The 21701-nt window shown below is 37.9% G+C and overlaps 1 protein-coding gene across 5 annotated transcripts in view; it reads right to left on the bottom strand.

Annotated features, from left to right (window-relative positions):
- Positions 1-9881: 9881 nt before the first annotated feature.
- PAPSS1 (3'-phosphoadenosine 5'-phosphosulfate synthase 1) overlaps positions 9882-21701 on the bottom strand; it is a 117014-nt gene continuing 105194 nt past the window's right edge. For 4 of the 5 annotated variants that reach the window (XM_022567085.2, XM_089911594.1, XM_089911593.1 and 1 more), the window contains one exon: positions 9882-10595. In XM_022567085.2, coding sequence (XP_022422793.1) covers positions 10457-10595 — 139 coding nt within the window. In that variant the 3' untranslated portion in view covers positions 9882-10456. The remainder of the gene's footprint in view (positions 10596-21701) is intronic. The other variant, XR_016393221.1, reaches the window with a different exon arrangement.

Raw genomic sequence — 21701 nt, 5'->3', positions numbered from 1 at the left:
AAAATAAATAAATAAATAAAAAGTTAAAATTCCATTTAATTGATTATAAGTTTTTCAAGTAAGGACCCTGGGCTATCTAGGGGGTATTTTGTCATTTCCTGGATGGAGTCTTGTTTTTTTTGTGTGTGTGTTTTTTCATTTTTTGTTTTTTTCTTTATTAACTTTTTTTATTTTGAAGCAACCTAAATGTCCATCAACAGAGAAACGGATTAAGAACATGTGGTACATATATACAATGGGATATTAGCCATTAAAAGGAACGAAATTGGGTCATTTGTAGAGACATGGATGGACCTAGAGACTGTCATACAGAGTGAGATAAGTCAGAAAGAGAAAAACAAATATTGTATATTAACGCATATATGTAGAATCTAAAAAAAATGGGCATAGGCGATCTTATTTACAAAGCAGAAGTAGAGAACAAACGTATGGATACCAAGGAGGAAGAGGGGATGAGATGAATTGGGAGATTGGGATTGACATATATACACTACTATATATAAAACAGATAACTAATGAGAACCTACTGTATAGCACAGGGAACTCTACTCAATGCTCTGTGGTGACCTAAATGGGAAGGAAATCCGAAAAAGAGGGGATATATGTATACTTATAGCTGATTCACTTTGCTGTACAGTATAAACTAACAATATTGTAAAGCAACTATACTCCAATAAAAATTTTTTTTAAATTATTCTGGGTATACAGAAAAGTCGTCCAAATAATTTCCAAATACTCAGAGTCTCTACATGTTAACATTTTACTGCATTTGGTTTCTCTGATTCCCCCTCTGCCTTTCCTGGATGGAGTCTTGAACCAAGCAAACCGCAATCACCTGAAGAGGTAATCTAGGATCCAAGAAAAAAAGAAATTTTTTTTAATGTTCTATTTTTAGCGGTGGTCTCGTTATATTCCTTAAAAAGATTATATGGACTTTTAGTATCAGGAATCCCTGAGAATTATTTATGGGAGAGCAAATAGGTTTTAACCTTTTAGCAAAGGGAAAAAGACTTATCAAAGCCATAGTCAGGTGAGGACCATCCTTGATCCACCTCTGTCTCTAGTTGCAAATTCTCAACATATTTCTCAAAATGTTCAAAGGACCAGGGCTTTACTAAGTGGTTCTCAACAATAACATCTCCGTAAACCTCACTTTCTGGAGCTGATAGCCAAGACCGAAGCTTATTAAAGTCTTTAATTGGAATGTATATGCAAATCAAAACATGTCATAACTTTTAAACAAACCGATTCAAAAGAACTATCTACCTGAGCTTTTACGCCACCAGATATCATACTTTAGGGTGCATAAGAATGACACAAAGCACATATTTAAATGTATATTCCTGGTTTCACCCAGCGATACCAACCCAGGTATCTTTAATAGATGGGTCAAGGCCACAATTTGAAAAACATTTCTTTAGACTTTTTCAAATACAGCAGAAATTGCTAAATACCATGCACCATATCTTGTTACCGAGTTCGCCAAGGAAGCATTCTGAAGTCTGCCTACCAGACAGGAAGGAAGGAAATACCATGTGGCTAGCTGTGTCCTCTCTCTTTATAAGAAAAGCAAAGCCCCCACCCTAACAGAATTCCTCTTATGTCTTCTTGGCCCAAATTGGTCCCATGACCAATGATAGTTACGAGAGAGTCTGGAAAACACGTAGTGTCTACTTCAAAAGGGGAGGAAGCAAACATATGTTGAATACCTATTATATGGGAAGGTCTGGATCAAGTACTTTCACATTTTTTAAAAATCCCAGTTAACATAATACCCCAAAGTCCCTTGCTTTCACCACATCACCTCTGCTCTCTCTCAGAGTTATCACGGTAGACAGTGTCATCACCCCAGTCCCTTTTCTAAAAAGACAGCCTTTTAAAAGTTTCCATTTTAATCACTCAAAACTGAGTTTCCAGGTTTGTCTCTAAGCTGTATTACATTTTCTTTTCTTGATTGAGGTCCTTTGTTCTCTTTTGTTTATTTCTGGCAGTAAAAGAAAAATTTTTATGCAAGCTTTGAGCACAATACTTTTAATCCATTAGAGATATGAATAAAAGGAATCAAATCTCTTCCCAATGTTCCAAACCTAAGACTCTCGAAGCAGCTATTATGTGGTATATGGTGATTGTCCTGAGAGATTGGGATATTAAAATTTTTCTTTTGTTCTCATTTTTTAAAAGGAAACTAAATGCAAAGAAAAATGTTAATACAATGCACAGGATACAAATTAAAACATGGAAGTCAGGAAATGCAAAGGTGAATGTTCTCATAGGAACCTCAGCTTATATGCCCTGAACACACGCATGATGATCTGTCAGCACTACACATTTTGTGTTTCTGCTGATAAACCTGATGTTCCTGTCACCAATCACTGTGAATCTGTAATTGCCTGGACAGTCATTGTAAGTATAAAAGTGAAAGAACTACTATTGGAACCACTGCTTATTAAAATTTTGAATTTATTTTTATTCTCTGCCTTGTATGTATTTTAAAAATATACCTATTTGGAGTCACAAATTTTTAGTTCCCATCACCAGAAGAAATACTGCTGGGGGACTTCCCTGGCGGTCCAGTGGTGAAGACCCTGCACTTCCACTGCAGGGAGCAAGGGTTCAATCTCTAGTCGGGGAACTAAGACCCCACATGCTGCGTGGTGCGGCAAAAAAGTTAAAAAAAAAAAAAAGAAGAAGAAGAAAGAAAAAATGTTTTTGGATCAACATGATGCTAAAAACTCTGTTCTAGTAATCACAGGATTCCTATAAGAGGGAGGCAGGAGAACCAGAGTCAAAGAGAGAGAGAGATCAGGAGATGCTACACCGCTGGCTTTGAAGAAGGAAGAGGAGGCCACTAGCTGAGGAATGCCGGTGGCCTCCAGAAGGTGGAAAAAGCAAGGAAACATATTCTCACCTAAAGTCTTCAGAAAAAATGCAGTCCTGCTGGATGCCTTGATTTTAGCCCATGAGACTAATTTTGGACTTCCAACCTCCAAAACTGTAAGATAATAAATGTGTGTTGTTTTAAGCAGAAAACATATATACACTATTGATACTATAGGTATAAAATAAGTAACTGATGAGAACCTGCTGTACAGCCCGGGGAACTCTACTCAGTGCTCTGTGGTGACCTAAATGGGAAGGAAATCCAAAAAAGAGGGGATATATGTATACGTATAGCTGATTCACTTTGCTGTACAGTAGAAACTAACACAACATTGTAAAGCAACTCTACTCCAATAAAAATTAATTTAAAAAAAAAGAAATAAGTAAAATAAAATAAACACTGTTTTATTCAGTGAACAGTTCAATCAACATAGCTCCAAATCGAGTCAGACTGCAAGTCTGACACTTAATTGAATTATTTGGACATGTTACTATCAGAAGCATCCAATCTCACTCCCATGCTAGGAGGCAGTTGACCATGTACCACTCTGATTTCTCTGACTTTGCAGGTTAAACCTGCTGAGGGTCTGGGTCTCTTCCCCGTTGCCATCTCACTCCCATCCAAGCTGAAGAAGGGAACAGAAGGGTGAGCTATACAGACTAAATATTGAGTGTATTGCTCCATTCCCCAAGTCTGTCCCCTTCTTTTAGTAGGAACCCTGCTGTAGAAGTAATTGTCAGCTTAGAGCAGGGGTCGGCAAACTCTTCCTGTGAAGGGCCAGATGAAAAGCATTTTTAGCTTTTCAGGCCATAGGGTGCCTGTCTCCACTACTCACCTGTGCTGCTGGAGCACAGAGCAGCCTCAGACAATACTTACACGTGTGTAGCTATGTTCCAACACAACTTTATTTACAAGAACGGACAGCAAGCCAGATCACTGTTTGCCAACTCCTGGTCTAGAGAATTCTGCTTCTCTGTTTTTTTCTTATTTTATCAAGGTATATTCTATTTTATAGCTCTGTAACTCAACACTTCTTTTTTTATATACAGTGTTGCCTAATTCTGTTTTATCTTGCCATTGCGGTTTTAACTGGTTCTACCATTTATCTTTTAATCATAAAGCTTCTAGGGGCTACTCCAGTTTCCCTTCTTTTTTTTTACCTTTACCACAACCCAAATTTCCCCAGCCTTCATCAGCTGGTGAGTACAATTGATACATGGGCTGTAATGCCTGTATTAATTAGTTATTGCTGTATAACAGAGCACCCCAAAACTCAGTGGCTTAAAAACAACTACTATTATTTTTCCTGAGTCTTTGGGTCATATAATTATCTTGCCTTTTTAGTACTTGTTATTCCAAATGAATTGATAAAATTGTAATTCCCCCCCTAAAAAAATTCATTGAGCTTTTAATGGACTCAAAATCATGAATTTTAGGAAAACTGACATTTTTATGCTATTAAGCCTTTTCACCTGGGACCAAGGTATACTGTTCCACTTTTTTAGACCTTGCTTTTATGTCTTTTCATAAAATTTTATAGTTTTACTCAAGTAGACCGTTTCTTTTCTTCTTAATTCTGTTCCTAAGTATTTGACAGGTTGTGTGACTGTCATTGTTGGGACATTGTTGGTTTACAAAACTTAGGAATTTCCCCAGTGAAATCTGAAAACAGCTCCTGAACACAGAGGGCAGGGAGAAAAGAAAGAAGCAGCCACTCCAGATGCCTAGGCGGCAGTTTTAATAAGCAAGGGAAACTTACAAGGCTTGTCTCCTAAGGCTGCAAAATGAGTACATCTCCACACCCACCCGTCAGAATCTTGAGTGTGTATAGCAGCCTTAACAGGGTTCAGCCCCACGTACCATCCAGATGGTCTCAACAACACATTATCTCTCAAGGCTGCATCCTTGAAATGGCTCTGGCTGTGGGAATGGTGAGCGGAATGTACATTCCAAGGATGGAGAGGGATGAGGAATCTCTGATTGCCTGCGTCCAGTTCGCAGGTCAACTGGCAGTCATGTCCTTTTGATGACCCCTGCAACAGACATTTTCACTTGTAGTCAATGGTTGTTAATACAGATTTTGATTCTGGCACATTTATGTGACTGGTTTTTGCACGTTTCTCTTATACTCAACCTCTATCAAAGTTAACTTTTAATGTTAATTTCTCTTCTAACAAAATTATGTTAATTTCTACTGCAATTCTTTGAAAAAAATTTTTCTTCTCCTTTCTTAATATTTCTTACTATGCCAGTTACTGTTATAAGCATTAAACAAAATAATACATGTAAAGCACTTAGCACAGTGTCTGGCAAATAAAATAGTAAGCACTTAGCAAATGTTAGCCATTATGATGATTTTGATTATTCAAGATAAATTTAAATTTTATGCTATTCTTTACTCATTATCCTACTCTTAGCTATGAGATCTTTTGACTATATAAACAGGAAAAAAAAATCCCTGTGTGGAAAACTCTGGGAAACAGTATACTATTTTGTATTTCATATTCCTAATACCTTTATTCCTGTTATGTCCATAGAAGATACAAATAATTTTCTAGTACATGAAACACCACTTACAGTTCAATTCTAAAAGTTAAATATATTTAAGATTTTATGCTTTGATCAGAGGTGTCAACAAGCTGAACTTTTAAATGAAAAGTGCAACACTTGTAAAATGCAGCTTTAGTATAGGTAATGACCACATTAATTAAGACAGGCCTTCTTCAGTAAACTTAATGTTGAGAATAAACTACCTTTCTAATCTTGATCTTCCCCTCGATGATGCTTTCCCAAAGTACTATCATTTTTTCACAGGATTAGTCTATGCTTGCTTTAGGCAAATGTGTATATTTTTCTGCTTTTTCTCTTTGCAAAAATGTACTAGTTTTCTTAATCTAGAAAACACAGGAGAAGTTGGACACAGGGAAAAACTGAGGGGAAAGTATGGCTGAAACAGGGATCCTGTGTCTGCCTTTAGATTTGTATCTAACATATACCCGTATTTAGTCACTTTGCTCAGTGGGCTAGAGAATGGTTTTATGAAGCAAAGATTACAAGGTATAGTCTCATAACTATTGATATCACTGTGTTTCCTGGCCAAAAGACTACATCTTTAAATAAAATAATAATAATAAAGGAGCAGTGCTTTACAAGCATTACCTCATATGATTCCTGACTATAACCTTTGGTCCACAGATAAGGAAATCAAGGCCTCATGAAGCTGAAGGTCACATAATCAACAAGGAATTGGTCAAGTTTGACTTCAGAGCCTGAATTCTTAACCACAAAACTATACTCCCTCTTTTACGCTTGTGCTTCTGTTTAAGTCTAAATGGCTCTTAAATAAACTTTTTTTACTCAAAACTAATGATTGCAAATGCCCACTAGAATTGCCCACAAGGTATCAAAAGTCATATTGCTATAACTGCACCTATGTACGACATATAGATCACACAAAATAGCACTAGCCACACACTAAGATTCAATGTCATTCGGGGCAGGCTCTGGACAGCCAGGTGGTGAACCAGTCATGGGTCAGACAGAACTCAGTCTCTCCTTCGCTTGGCTTCTTTTTCTTGAGGACCTGATTGTGCAGCAAGGCCCCAGTTTACTTTTAACAGATAATTACTTTCTCTTGGGCAATAGAAGTGGTTATGCTCTCCGAGAGAACAGACACTTTTCAAAGAGGACAAGCCAGAGCTGTTGGAAGAAAAGCAGAGAGGGAGTCGGTGTTCTAATTCATTTCAGTGGAGAGGTTTTCCCGTTTCCTTTTTCAAATTGAAGTATAGTTGATTTACAATTTTCAGGTGTACAGCAAAGTAATTCAGTTTTACATATCTATATCTGTATATGTTTTCTTTCAATTTTCCAGATTCTTTTCCATTAGAGATTATTATAAGATATAGTTCCCTGTGCTATACAGTAGGTCCTTGTTGTTTACCTATTTTATATATGGGAGAGTGTATCTGTTAATCCCAGATTCCCAATTTATTCCCCCCGCCTTCCTCTTTGGTAACCGTAATTTCTTTTCCTAACAAAGGCAGATCATTATAGATGCTCAGTGCTGATGCAGGTCTGGGAAATAAAGGTCCATGATGAGATTTTTCATGTTTCTAATTTCAGTTCTTCAAATCTAGGCCCTAAACTCTAGTGCCATTTTCCTGAGGATCTGTTGAAACAGGAAGTTAGGAAAAAGAGGTTCCGATCTCAACACACCCCTGGCTCAATTACAGTCCTCAAGTACTTACCTTTAGGGAGCCCAGCTTTTACCTTAGTCCAGAAAAGACTGACCGAGAGGAGGGCAGAATGTGTTTTGCACAACTTATATATAATTATATTCAGGACAAGACTGTGTGGAGGAGGAAATGGAATCCGCAGAAAATACAAAGAGGCTTATAGGCCCTCTAAGAAATAGAGCCCACACATAAAAGAAGCCCGGTCGGCACATACTTCCTTACTTTGTGAGCCAACTCACCCCTGGATACATATGTGCTAATAAAAATATACCATATGTGGGAAGCATGACTTCTGAATTTTTCCTGATAAGGTATTTAAATGCTAACTTCCAAGATATGGACATAATTGTTCCCCTCTTGGATGGAAATGAAACTCAAATACGTGGTCTTGATTATCAGAGTGGAATACAGAATTGACAGATTTAAAACATTATATTTCTGCCAAAACATTATATTTCTGCACTTTCTTTTCCTCCTTCTTTTTTAAAAAATAATTATTTTTCTATTCATTTTTCCAGCTGATGGATAGATAAAAATGGCATTCAGATTCCCAAGACCACTTGGCAGTAGAGGTTTGGTGTAAGGGGTGAAGGTTTTAAAGATTGGTTTGGGGTCATTTTTATGAGCTGGGAAAGAAAAATAAAATTTCTACATATTTCCTATTTGTAGATTAAAGACACACATACCAACCTGTGGACTGGTAGAAATCACTGGGTACTTTTATTTTCTTCTCCGTCTCTCTAAAACACACAAGTGGGTGGCCAATCCCAAGAGCAGAGGGGCTTAGAATCATGTTCTCATCACGTCCCACTCTGGTGGGTTGAGGACAAGGGGCACTATGGGACTAAGAAAGGACAATTACGTGACAGAACACAAAGCTCCTTTTTCGATCACATTTCACCCTGATGCTGTTGATTTCTGTTCTAAACGTTCTCAGCTTGATTTTATGAGTATATTTTTGTAATTTTAGAAGGATGTTTTCTGAGTGCTAAGTATTAAAATTTTTTCTCTATATTTAAACTTTTAAAATATGCTAACAGGGACTTCCCTGGTGGCACAGTGGTTAAGAATCTGCCTGCCAATGCAGGGGACACGGGTTCAAGCCCCGGTCCGGGAAGATCCCACATGCCGCGGAGCAACTAAGCCCGTGTGACACAACTACTGAGCCTGCGCTCTAGAGCCTGCGAGCCACAACTACTGAGCCCACGTGCCACAACTACTGAAGCCCACATGCCTAGAGCCCGTGCTCCACAACAAGAGAAGCCACCTCAATGAGAAGCCCACGCAATGAAGAGTAGCCCCCACGCGCCGCAACTAGAGAAAGCCCTCGCGCAGCAACGAAGACCCAACGCAGCCAAAAATAAATAAATAAATAAATTTAAAAATAAATAAAATATGCTAACAGTAAAAATCACCTTGAATTTAGCAGTATCAAGATTTTAATGTGAAGTATACATTTTTTCACATCACCTGTTACAATCAGGTTCTTGGCAAACAACAGAAACTCTAGATAATTTAGGCAGCAAAGGAATATATGGGGAGGCTGTTGGGTCTCTTACAGAATTGATGGAAAATGCAAAAGAATGAGGCTTGGAAAATGGTCAGGAACGAAAGGAGGTGAGTGGCAGAGGACTCAGCCAAAGTCATGCCCTGGAATATTCAAGATAGGGTACTACTTTTGCACAGGAGACCCCCACTGCCACGAGCACCACCACCACTGCGCCCAGAATCTTGACTGTCGCTGCCACCATGAAACCACGACTCATTCTGTCCTTACATCTTTGCATCATTCCTACACATTCAACACTTCAGGTTGGAGTTTCTGAATTAGCTGAGCTGAAGTGCTATGTCACACCTTAGCTGTCTGTGGTTGGAGAGCCGCTCTGCAATCTTTCAACCTCTATATATACATAAACATTGAAGATTTATACAAGATTTATATAAAGGAGATCTCCCTAAAAGAGATCTAGATAATGTGTAACCAAAAAAGTCATATCAACTATCACCTCTAATTCTTCCCATCAACATATGCGTTCATATACTTTTTACATTGTCCACTAATGAATATTTTCATTCAGTATCCACTCGTGAATAAATCCATCCACTAGAAACTTTTACTCATATTCTCCATTTTTTTTCTATTTATCAACTTTCTAATTGATTCCCTCAGTGATCTGCTTTTACTTTGTTTTGTTTTTCCTTCTATTTCTTTTCCTAGTGGTATTTTATTCCCATTTGCCTTAATGACAATACACTATCTCTGTGTATAATCTGCCATGTCTTTGTAATGCTGAATTTTCAAGGCCAGATCACGCAAGATTATTTCATCATAGGAAATACGACTGCAAATCAAAAATGCTGGCATCTCAACCAAAATTAAATATCCAGCCCCTAAATAAGCATCTCCTCTTGAATATTCTACTTGAGGATATCTACAAAAGCAAACTTGATATGCTGCCCGCCCCCTGCCATGAACTAACCTCCCTCTATCATGTCTCTATTACTAGTACCACCATCTTAGGTATTTAAGAATATTAGAGAGATATTTGGGGAAACAGGTTGAGCTTTTGGATGGAATGAAAATGCATTATTATTTTCCCACTTAAAAATTCACTATGAAACAGTGCTTGGAACTAATTATTATCAATAGATTCCAGTAATGAAAGATGCCTGATGCCTGTATTTTCCCTTCCCCATGAGAAACTTCTTCACAAGGAGGATAAGGTATGCGTAAACAAAACAATATTTTTAAAAAGTCACATAAATAAGAAGCCAAAAAGTTTAATTTTATTGAATAAAGTTCATTCAGGGCTTACATAGATATTAATATACTTTAGATTATAACAGTTGAGAGATCAATAGCTGATGGGAAGGAAGGAAGAAAGCAGTTTGTACTTTCAATGTAGAAAAAAAAATCTAAATGCTACAGACGTCTCGTAAAATTCCCAAAACAAGGTCTAGCCAAGTTTATTGTTTAGTGGATTTTTTTTCTTTTTTCAAGAGATGAAAAGTGAGATTCAATGTGTATAATATTGGTTACAACTGATACAACAGCTTGAAAAATAATGAGACAGAAGCATAAATATAATACAAAAAGACTGTATTGTAGGAATATTTAACTACAGTAAGTGGAAAAGATACATTAAAACCAGGAGTGTGTTACACTAGTTCAGAACAGAACTCATAAGGCAGACCAAAACTGATGCTAGTTAAGGAAAAGGGTCTGTTTTTAGGAAGCATGTCCATACAGATACCACCACAAAGAAATGCCAACAGTAACTACATGGTCCCCTCTTGTTACTCAGTGAGGTGTCAAAGGTGAAATGACTGGGTTAACAGCTTAAGCTTTCTCCAAGGATTTGTAGTATTCCATCAGCACGGTCCAGGCCTTGGGAGCCATGAAACCTTCAGGAGGTTTCTGGCCTTCTCGGGCAAGTTTGCGCATTCGTGTTCCTGAAATAAATTCAAAGTCTTCATGGCTGAAAGGGAGAGAAAAAAGAAAAATATTTCACATTTTTAAAAACTTAGTTATAGTGAAATTTTATAAAAACATTCGTTCCTTCTGTTCATGGAAGACAAGCTTAATGAAAAAAAATATCTGGATGAAATGTACTACTTATGAATATCAACCTGATTTTAAGTTTGTCATTGAGCTAAAAACACCACACTATCAAAACTTACCAAAAAAAACCAACAAAAAAACAATAATGATCCCTCAGGTTGCCCTTTTATAGACATACCCATTTCCCTCCCTCCTCCCCAACCCCTGGCAACTAATAATTTAGAAATTTTTTTAGAAAAACATCTAATTTAGATGCACATATTGAAAACTTTTTAGGAAGTCTGAATCTGGAAAGCTAAATGCATTTTGGAACATTAAGAGAAAAACTGGAACTTAAAAAATAACAACAGCACGTAAGTAGCAATAATTAATATTATTCCATTGATAAGCTATTACACAAAGGTAGTGTTAGTTCTTTTCACCTTCACACCTACAAAAACACACAAAAGCCCTTAGACCATTAAGCACAGAGCACCTATGGCTATGACACATACTGCCTATTGGTAATTTCAACCTCTTCCCTCAAACAAGGGAACCGACTAGATAGCAGACCCAAGAACAGAGCAAGAGTTCTGGGTCACTCAAGTCACCAGATCACATCCCCTGTTTACTCCTAGTCAGCGACTGTTATGTTCCATCCCCACTTTGCTATTTGTGGAGTTAATCTGAGAATTGAGTGAAACCATAAACTGCAAATGCCCCTTGTTTCTAGAGGTATGCCAGGTATGTTTTAACTAATAATCACACTTCTAGGAATCTACGTAAAGGAAATAATCAGAGATGCCAACAAACATTATGCATAAAGATAGCTGTCTGAAAACTGTTTTATGATGGTTAAAATGTTGTAAATAATCTAACAGTTGAAGGTCTAAGTAAATTGTGGTACAGTCCAGAGCAGAATTACATAGTCATTAAAGTATAGTTAAAGATTGGATAAAATGTTCACGATGTAATAATGGGAAGTGAAATAATCAGGACGCAAAACTTTATATACAATACCAATGCAATTCTGTTAAAATAAGGGGGTGCGGGGAGGAGAAGATCATAAAGAAATACACCCGAACGTTAATAGTGGTTATTTCTATGAAGTGGTATCACAGGTGCTTTTAGTTTTGTCATGATGTTTTCTGCAGTTTTCTACAATGATGATTTATATTATCAATATCAAAATAAAATTTAAAATAATATATTATTATCAATAAGAGCCTATTTTTAAAATCTCTATCCAAAAGTGATTTAAATAATTTTAAATAATGTGACCTTTAACTGATCTGAAACCTCAATCATTTAGAACACTGCCCTGATGAGAGCAGATAAACAGGATGCTGACATAGCATTACACTCCCTATTCTGGCCCAACAGGAGTTACAATGGCTATTAATTCACCCCTAAATGACAGACATCAGCAGTAAACAGTATATCTGAACAGTGCTGGGACATACAGCATATTCAGTAAATAATGACCAGTGATCAAGTACTTTATTAGCTTTCTAACTAGGAACTCAGTAAATATTTGGTGAAATATGAAAGAATGAAAAGGTATATGTACAGAAAATTGTTATTCAATATAGAACCATTTAGAGTTTTATACAAGTCACTACTCTCCATCCTCTGGCCAAAAAAGGGTAAGAAGGGGTTTCTGATTGCTGTGGTTCATCTGAGCTCCTTATATATTATTCCCTTTCCTCTAAATCTGGACTATTCACACTAGAGGTTTCTACATGCCCTTCATGACCTCTTCAATAGTCATCTTCCGATCTAGCTTCTCTCTTGACCTTGCTCACCTCCACTTTATTTGGGGGAACCTGGTTCACTTAGTCTATCTATGAGCTCTTGGGTTGTCCACTTGGTAGGACTGAGCTCCAGACCAAGGAAGAATTATTGTGATTTCCTCATGATCCAGTGTGCCCCAGTTTCTGGCCTCTCCTGCTTTTCTAATTTGCACTGTCTGTGTGCTCAATGACCCAACTGCTCACTGGTCTTCTGAACATTGGACTTGGTTATATTATCACCAGCCTCTACGTATCTTGCATCTGGCCTGTCCTTAGGCCTGCCCACTACTGTTAGTTCCTAAGATCAACTTGACTCTTGGTCCTGGATCTAGGTTTCCCTCTCATATTTGCTGCTGTCCCTAATTCTGGCCTTTCCAACTCCCCAGTGAGGTACCCAGACTTTAATGAATGTCCTACCCCACTCTGAAACACCTAAGAGTCTGAGAGTTTTATTCTGGAATGCTACACATACAGGATAAGAATATTAAAAAGTGGGCTTCCGTGGTGGCACAGTGGTTGGGAGTCCGCCTGCCGATGCAGGGGACACGGGTTCGTGCCCCAGTCAGGGAAGATCCCACATGCTGTGGAGCGGCTTGGCCCGTGAGCCATGGCCGCTGAGCCTGCGTGTCCGGAGCCTGTGCTCCGCAACGGGAGAGGCCACAACAGTGGGAGGCCCGCGTACAGCAAAAAAAAAGTGTAACTCATTTAATCAGCCACAGGAAAATCAACGTTAATGCTTTATAATCCCATCTCTTGCTATAAAGCAAAAGTCAGTACTTCTTTGACTCAGGCATGTGACACCTTCCCCTAGCCACCTGTCTGCTCTTCTATTCCCTGCACTACCAGAAAGACAGGAAGATATACATTCAACTCGATATTTCAACAGCTCTCATCTTCTTAGGTAAAACATCTTTTAAATGTCTGCTCACATTTTCAAAGATGACCGAAGAAAAGGAAAGTTTAACAGATATTGCTCCAAAGCAAGATGGATTTAAGTAGTTTAAATCTAGAGAGTATCTCCCACTTCTATCATGTGTTCAATGTGCAAGAAAAGTCAAATCTACTATAATAAACTGGCCCATGCAGATGTGTTGGTTACAATAGTTCAAATATGAAGTAAGCTATCATCTTTCTCTTACATAAATGACTACAAACTTAAGGGGAGAAAAAGAAATTGACTGCATGTGAGATGGGCCCAGGAAAAAAGCAAGACTATAAGAGGAGATTTCCAAAAAATTCAGGAAAGGTTGGGATTAGAAACATAATTTTTAAATTCATCAACACTAAAATGAAAACCCAGTTTGAGAAAATGGATAAGTTCTCCAAGAAAGAAGACCTGCCAAAAGGGAAAGCATTTGCCGAAAGAGTAAGAAGAAAACCAAGATGATTATATGCAGGTCATGGAAAAAGAAAAAATTTTAATGTGAAGGCCACAGAGGGGCTAAGGAAGATGACCATGGGGGGCAGAAAAATCCACTGGATAAACGCATCAGAATTTAAATTTTCTTTAATCAAGGAGTTTCAGTGGATGATGAAGGAAAGAGATGAAGTGGTAAACTGGCAGAGACACACAGTGGAGAAGATTTTTTTTTTTTTAACAAGAAAAGAGAGGTCTTAGCATGTGTATAGGCAGAGGAAAATAAGTGGCATAGAATGAGAAAAGGGAGAAGGATGAAAGCCAGGAGAGGGTAACAGGAAAGAAATGAAAGATGGAGAAGTCTGGGATGAAGAACACACAGAAAGGAGCTCTGACAAGGAGGGTGAAAAATGAAGAAAAGAAGAAATAGTGATGACGTGGAGTTAGAAAAAGATGAGGCGGTTAATGCAAGATGGTCTCAACCTTCTCAATAAAAATGTAAGGTTGTCTCCTGTGGGTAAACAACCTGTGTGGGAATGAACTGATAATAGGATCCATCAACACAGTTTGGTGACTATCTCTAGGCTAGAGAGGTTACCCCTCAGGGCAGGGCTCAGCAAAGCAGCATCTGGAGAGGAAGTCAAGGGTGTGGAGGGGTCCAGATCTCTCCAATTGCATCTAAAAAACCCTCATTCCAACCTGATGTAAAACTGGTTAGTTCAGCTGAGAATCATTTGACAAATATTGCTTGAATGTTTTAGTTCCTTGGAGGGTCACTTATCAATTCCCTAAATAAGTGTCATTAAGGAAAATTATGACCGTAGATCTTTCTGGCCATGTCAATTTAAAATTTTGAATTCAGAAAGGAAACCCTGTGTCCCATGCATAAAGTACCTGCTCCTGATGGGGCAATGAAAAAGAAATGAGGGAGCAGCTTGTAGAATGACTCTGTCCTGACTTTGTGATTAAAGGGAAAAAGCCAGACCAATTAAAGTCCTTTCTTTCCTCACAATGCCAAACAGTCTGAAATCCAGAAGTCTGCTTGCATTCCTTCTGAAATTGAATTTTAAAACCAAAGTCCCTGGGTACCTCTTTTCCTGACGCTATTTCACACTCTATCTGCCCCGCATGCCACAAGCATTTCTTCATCACATGAAACGGGAGTTTCTGCTGCCACATGCTGGTGGTTCCACTCCACCCTGGCTACGGAAAACATTTAGTTCCCTCTGCCTCAGACTTGTATTTCTATCCCTCACATGAGGATTTTATTTTTTATCAGAAGTCAGGTGCAAGGACTTGACACTAGAGTCACTCTCTGTAATCTAATCACAGTTTTCACAATTACATCTTTAAATGGATAGCATTTTACAGAAAAAAATAAATCAGGTAAAAACTGAGGCATTTGGGGAATGCCCAAAAACTAGCTCTGAACTTTACCTGTGAGTAATCGGGAATCTGGCAGAAGCAGAAAAGGCTACTAAACCTTAGGCTTTCACTACAAAGCAATTCTAGCTAGTCCATCTAATTACACTCGTTAACCCATCTCCATGGCACCTGAAAAAGGAAATGCAAGTCTGTTTTTTTTTTTCTTCCCTTTTCAAAACCACTTGGTCACAGATTCTTACAATCCACAGCTGACAGAACACCTCCTCTTAAAACACACACACACACCAAAAAACAAAACAAAACCAAAAAAAAAAAAAAAAGAAAAGAAACAACTGAAGGGGAAGGGGTTAGAACGCAAGGACAGAAAAAGCACACCATCCAGCACACTATGTGGGACCCTGTGGGTCAGGCATCTTGTTCCATGTGGGACACACGACTACATATGGCCAGCATCTTGACCAACTGCAAAGTACAACGGCTCTTGGCCACTTGTTGAAGATTTTAATTCTTTACAAATATTTGCTGTCTCTCAGTCTACATATGTGGCCATCAGAGCCACCAGCACAAGCTGTTCAGACAAGAAGCTGGGGTCAGCCCAGGGGCCTTCAATTTTATCTTTCAAAAGTTCATATTCAATTAGACCAGCTTCTTAAAAATCACTAATTAGATGATAAGCAATCAGAGACGCAAAGGGGAGCTTCTTCTCTGATAGAACTAAAATTAATGGTAGTAACTTATAAGTGAATCTAATTAACTATTTGGGGGCTAACTACCTTTCATTTAACTCGAAAGAAACTCATATATAATACAGTATACATAAAAACACTAAGAATTCTCTTCAAATACAAATCATCTGTTCAAAACCAGATAATTAGTTATTTATGGCTTTCTTTCCAGGAGCCAAAAAGCATGGCATCATGCATGACAAATTTAACAATTTTTGTTTCCAAACCAAAGACCAACTGAAGTACATGAAAAATGTAATTGCCTCGAACTAATTTATCAAAATCCTTAATTCATTATGTTTTCCTCCCCTCAAAAATCTTATAAATAAAAGCTAGAGAACAGCTCCTATCAGACATTCAGTCAAACAAGAAGTTTCCAGGGAATGCCTATCATCTTTCTTCCAATCCCCCTGTTGCAAGCTACCTAAACCTAAACCATCATTTCATTAATTCTTGCCTGCACTAATGCACACCTTCACGCTGACTTCCCTCCCATCTTTCTCTTTTCTATACTGCTAGGTCATTTCTATACTTTTATGTGCCACGTAGTAGTTTCAAACTTGTTTTTGTTTTAATAAACACTGCAAGTATAGTTACTTTGTAATCCATGTCTGGTAATTCTAGTATGTGAAGTCTCTGCAGGTCTGCTTGTGCCAACTGTAGTTTCCCTTTTTTTTTTTTTCCCTTGCTTTGGTGCTATGTTTCCTTGTATACTTTATCATTTTTTACTTAAGCTTGTATAATTATTTGTGGGAATAATTACGCTTGTATAATTATTTGTGGGAATAAATTACGCTTGTATAATTTGTGGAAATAAATTGAGGTGTAGGACAAAGAAGTAATGCTCTAGCGACAGTCTACATTTGCTTCTGAATATTTAGAGGCATGCCCAGTTAAGAACCACCAAAAACTAATTTCATGGCTTGAGGGCTTTTTGGTTGTTTATCTGTTTTGTTTTGATACAACCCGGGTAGTATGAGTTTGGCCCATGTGAACAGTTCTGAGCTTTGAAGCCTAAAGCTCAGGGCTGTGCTCAGTCTCCTGGGGTAGGGGAATGGGTGGGGTTCACTTCAGATTCTCTCTTAACTACCTACGGTGGGAGGGAGCATCAGCTTAATGGGAGTGTCTCCTGTTGGGACTCCCCACCTCGGTCAAGATCATGGAAATCAACACTCAAATTTGCTAGGTCAACCAGGACAAAAGCAACTTCAACACTCAACTTACCTGAAGTTCTAACCTTCATTTAGTGGCTTAGCCTCACAGTTCTTATCATCTTATCAGCACCACAATACTTTTATGAAAACGTTTTCCTTTATCCAGAATTTTTAGTTAATTTCTCAGGAGAATCAACCTGTATAATCCAACTTACCTAATTACCAAAAACCTGAACTTCCCAATATTTAATGTCCATGGTAACAACACACTATCTTTTCAAAATCTATTCCAGTGTGTACCTTTCAAAGAACTGCCTTATCTAGTCCCCGTCTCATCCTCCTCCTTTCACTCTCTTTTCCAGCCCACCCTGGCCTTCTTCCCAAACCCTCTGAGTCTATCTCACCTCAGCACCTTTGCATGCACTTATCCCTCTGTCCAGAATGCTATTACCTCCTTCTTTACCAAGGGAATGCCAACTCATCTTTTGGAGCTCAGCTCATATGTCTCTTGCTCCAGGAACCCATCCCTGATAACCCAGACTTGGTCACATAAGTGCTAGCAGAGCTTCCCACAAGTCTTCTGCAAAGCACATGCCATCCTTAAGTGGTTTACTGTCTGTCTTCTCTAGAATGTAAGTCCTATGAAGGCAACAACAATATCTGCTCGTTTCCAACCACAGTGCCCACATTTAGCAATGACATGTATGTAGTAAAGACTCAACAAACAGTTAATAAATGAATAAAGCATAGCAAAGTTGGCAAGTTTTATACTAATTTCAATGTAACATGTTGACTTTAAAACAAGACACAGCGCATATAAAATATATAATTTGACCTTCAAAAATATACATAGTATTATGTCCCTAATTATGATTAAAATGTATAGTAAGAAAAGACAATGCAATAGATTTTAAATTAGACCTTATCAGTTAATGGTTATGCAATAACCCCCTGCAATAAAATATGTGCAAAATCTACAAACACAGGACAAGATTCATTGGCAAGTTCATGCAGTTACAGTCAGACTTCTACAAGTTTTTAAAAGAAACATCAAAATTAATAAATGGAATTTATTTAATGAATGGAAAAGACAGTTCCCCAGTACTCTAACAGAAATATTTATGTATGGCAAAGACTACATAGCAAGAAAGAAAAAGAAAAGAATTCACACAAGAAATATTTCAGGGGTCAATATGACAAGACCTGGATGTGAAGAGTGAGGTGGAAGGATAAAGGACTTCAAGATTCTACACAACGGGGAGAACAAGTAACTAAGGAAATTTAGGACTTGGAGATATATGAGGGGAAAGGTAAAGTTGCTTCTGGGCATTTTAAATAATAACAAGAAATCTAAGCAGAAAACACCCATTAGCGTGGTAGATAGAATTCTAAGATGGCCTTCATGACCTTCACCCCACGGTGTTACTACCATGATCTGTCCTTATATGGCAAAAGGAATTTTGCAGATGCCATTAAAGTTGCTAATCAATTGATCTAAAATAGTGAAATTATCTGAGTGGGCCTAACCTAATCACTAAAGCTCTCTAAAAGCAAATATTCTCAGATGACAGCAGTAGTCAGAGATTTGAAGCCTGAGAGGGATTTGACCTGAGGGAGGTTCTACTGCTGAGATGAGGGGGCCCACAAGGAAGACTCTCAACGTGGCTTCTAGCTGCAGAGAGCAATCCCCCCGCACTGTGATAGCCAGTAAGAAGATGGGGAGCTCAGTCCTAAACCCGTAAGGAACTGAATTCTGCCAACAAGGGTCATCTTGGAAGTTGATTCTTTTCAGAGCCTTCAGATAAGAGCCCAGCCTGGCCAGAGAGTCCAGCTTGGCCCACCCAGACTTCTGACCTAAGGAACTGTGAGGTAAGAAATGAGTAATGTTTTAAGCCACTAAATTTGTGTCAATTTGTTACACAGCAATAGAAAACTAACGTAATTAGCAACTTGGAAACACTGAGGAATAGCTTTAAGAGTCACCACACAGAAACCACGAGAACAAATGAGCTTTCCTGTAGAAAGTGAATAAAAGAAGTTAAGAATATATGAGAAAAGCCTTGAAGGATGCCTCTAAGTAGAATGCTTTTAAAAAATGACACTAATAGTGCTTCCCTAGTGGCGCAGTGGTTGAGAGTCCGCCTGCCGATGCAGGGGACACGGGTTCGTGCCCCGTTCCAGGAAGATTCCACATGCCACGGAGCGGCTGGGCCCGTGAGCCATGGCCGCTGAGGCTGCGCGTCCGGAGCCTGTGCTCTGCAATGGGAGAGGCCACAACAGTGAGAGGCCCACACGACGCAAGAAAAAAAAAAAAAAAAAAGACACTAATAGTACATGATTTAAGGTATACTCTAGCATTAAAAAGTGTGAAAGAAGTACTCTACTGATAACATGGAAATAACCAGACAGCAAACATTTATGTCCACCTGTCCCTTCACTGACCCATTTCCACCAGGCACTCTCACTCATGTGCACTCTCTTTTTGGTGAGGTGCTACTTCAATAATCTCAACCAAAATTTTGCATTTATCTATCCAAATACAAAGAAGATTTACTGCATAAAGGAGAAAAAAATAGAAATAGCTGAATTATCTCTAAAAGTTTGTAATATCTGAAAGAATGGGCTTTAATCTTGTACTCCTAAAACTAAATTTCCTTGAGTCATTATTACAGCTAATATGAACCTACTTAACTTCCTAAGTATAAACAGATGATTTTTATCATAATTCTTATCAATATCTTGCCTGTAATCTTGATGAAGTTTGTTTCTTTCTCCCTAAGCCTTGCCTTACACTGGTATTTAATCAAATCAAAAGCTACAAAATCATTAATTACATAAAATCTGGCATTGAATAACATCCATTAATCAAACATATGACAACCTCATATGTGCATAATTAATAACTGTGTTTTCTCACTACATCAAAGACTATCGCCTTTCCACAAAATTTTAATCACTTTCCAACACACCCCATCAACTTAATTATATCTGAACGTAAATATAAAAAATTAGAAAACTAAGGCAGTTTTAAAGCTTCCCAAGTTACAATTTATAAAGATTTGGTAACTCAAAAAAATTTCCAAGAAAATGCGCCAGTTATGCAACTAATACAGAATTCATCACTGGAAAATCTTATGAGAACTGATGTAATTATTTAGCTTTTGAATGATTAAAAGAGAGACTTAAAGAAATATTACACAGATTTAACAAAACATGAATGTTATCAAGGGCTTCCCAGCACATCATTCAGCTACATACAGATGGGTTCTAGGATCCTGTGTGTGATTAAATCAGCTGATCACGCAAAGAAACCACAGGAAGGAAACACAGCGGCACAAGAAGTGTAAAAGAAAAGCTCAACTCTATTTAGTTTTGCTTCCTTAACTCATCAAAATGGAAACTCACCTAAGTTTTAAGCATTTGGCCACTAGCAGAACAATTCTATTTCTCACCCCTCACTCTATAAGTGATTAATTGTTACTTTCAGAACAAGGTTATGCTCAAACATCTTGTACACAAAGTATACAAATAAATTGCATGCTGGGTGAGAAGTGAAGGGTTGCCCTGCCCAGGATTCCATCTCTGACACTATACAGTCTACAGATTTGTAGGAAGGCAAGGCTACCCTCTGTGGGGCGGAGGGGGAGGCTTTCAAAAGAACTGTCAACGGGTAATCCTCTCTCCAGACTAAGGAAATTAAAATCTCTGATGGTGGCCCTGCATATTTTGAACCACAGAAGGACAGACCTATATTTGAAACTTTTTTATTTTCCTTAACATTTAATTTGTACTTTCAATCACCTTTTGCAGTAATATAGTTCAAGGTTTACTCTAATTGCTTTTTCTTTAAAGAAATTTTCTCTAAGCTTGTAAGGCATCTCTTTGGTAGAAAAAGTCCATTTACAGCTCTCAGCCCATCACTTTTATAGCTACACTTTTTTTTAGACAGTGAAATTGTAGAATGTGTGTATGTATGTATATAAGTATATATATATATATATAGACATACATAAACACATTTATTTTTAGGGCAAAACGAAACACGCCACGATTTAGAGCTATTTCTAGGTATTGGCAAACCCTGATTTTGTACAAGGGTAAAAATATTCTGGTTTATTGCAAATTCTTCTCATGGTGTGGTTCTGAAGTATACTATAACCTGGGCCACAACTTGGATCTTCAGAAAATAACAGTCTCGAGTGGCCACACCAAGGCTATTGGGAACAGTCAGGAGTTCTTTCATATTTCCCCAAACCAGCTATCCAATAAGCCTTTCTGTTCATTGACTCATAAAGTTTTCCTGTATATTGCTACAGTCCATCACTCAGAGAAGACTGCTATCATCTAAAATTACGCATTTTCTCCAGAATTATTATCATTAAACGAGAAGCCAACAAATGCCTCAAACTCCATTGTTAACAGTAGTATTTCTTTATCCAGATAACTTATCATTTAATTAAATGACACCAAATTTTATGTCCCTTTCAGAAACAAGAGAATGTGCTGATTTTTAAAAAGTTTCTTTTTCCTTCTTGTCTGCACCATTACAAAAAAGGCTACAACAAATGAGGACACGGGGTTAGGATCAGCATTATTCCTGAATGCGCAGTCAACTGAACAGTATCAAGG

This window comes from Delphinapterus leucas, chromosome 5 (assembly GCF_059928025.1).
Source record: "Delphinapterus leucas isolate spDelLeu-1000000601 "Yukka" chromosome 5, BTC_Dleu_Yukka2, whole genome shotgun sequence".
Classification (NCBI taxonomy): domain Eukaryota; kingdom Metazoa; phylum Chordata; class Mammalia; order Artiodactyla; family Monodontidae; genus Delphinapterus; species Delphinapterus leucas.
The sequence above is the reverse complement of the archived record's forward strand: the minus strand, read 5'-3'. Positions and strand labels throughout refer to the sequence as shown.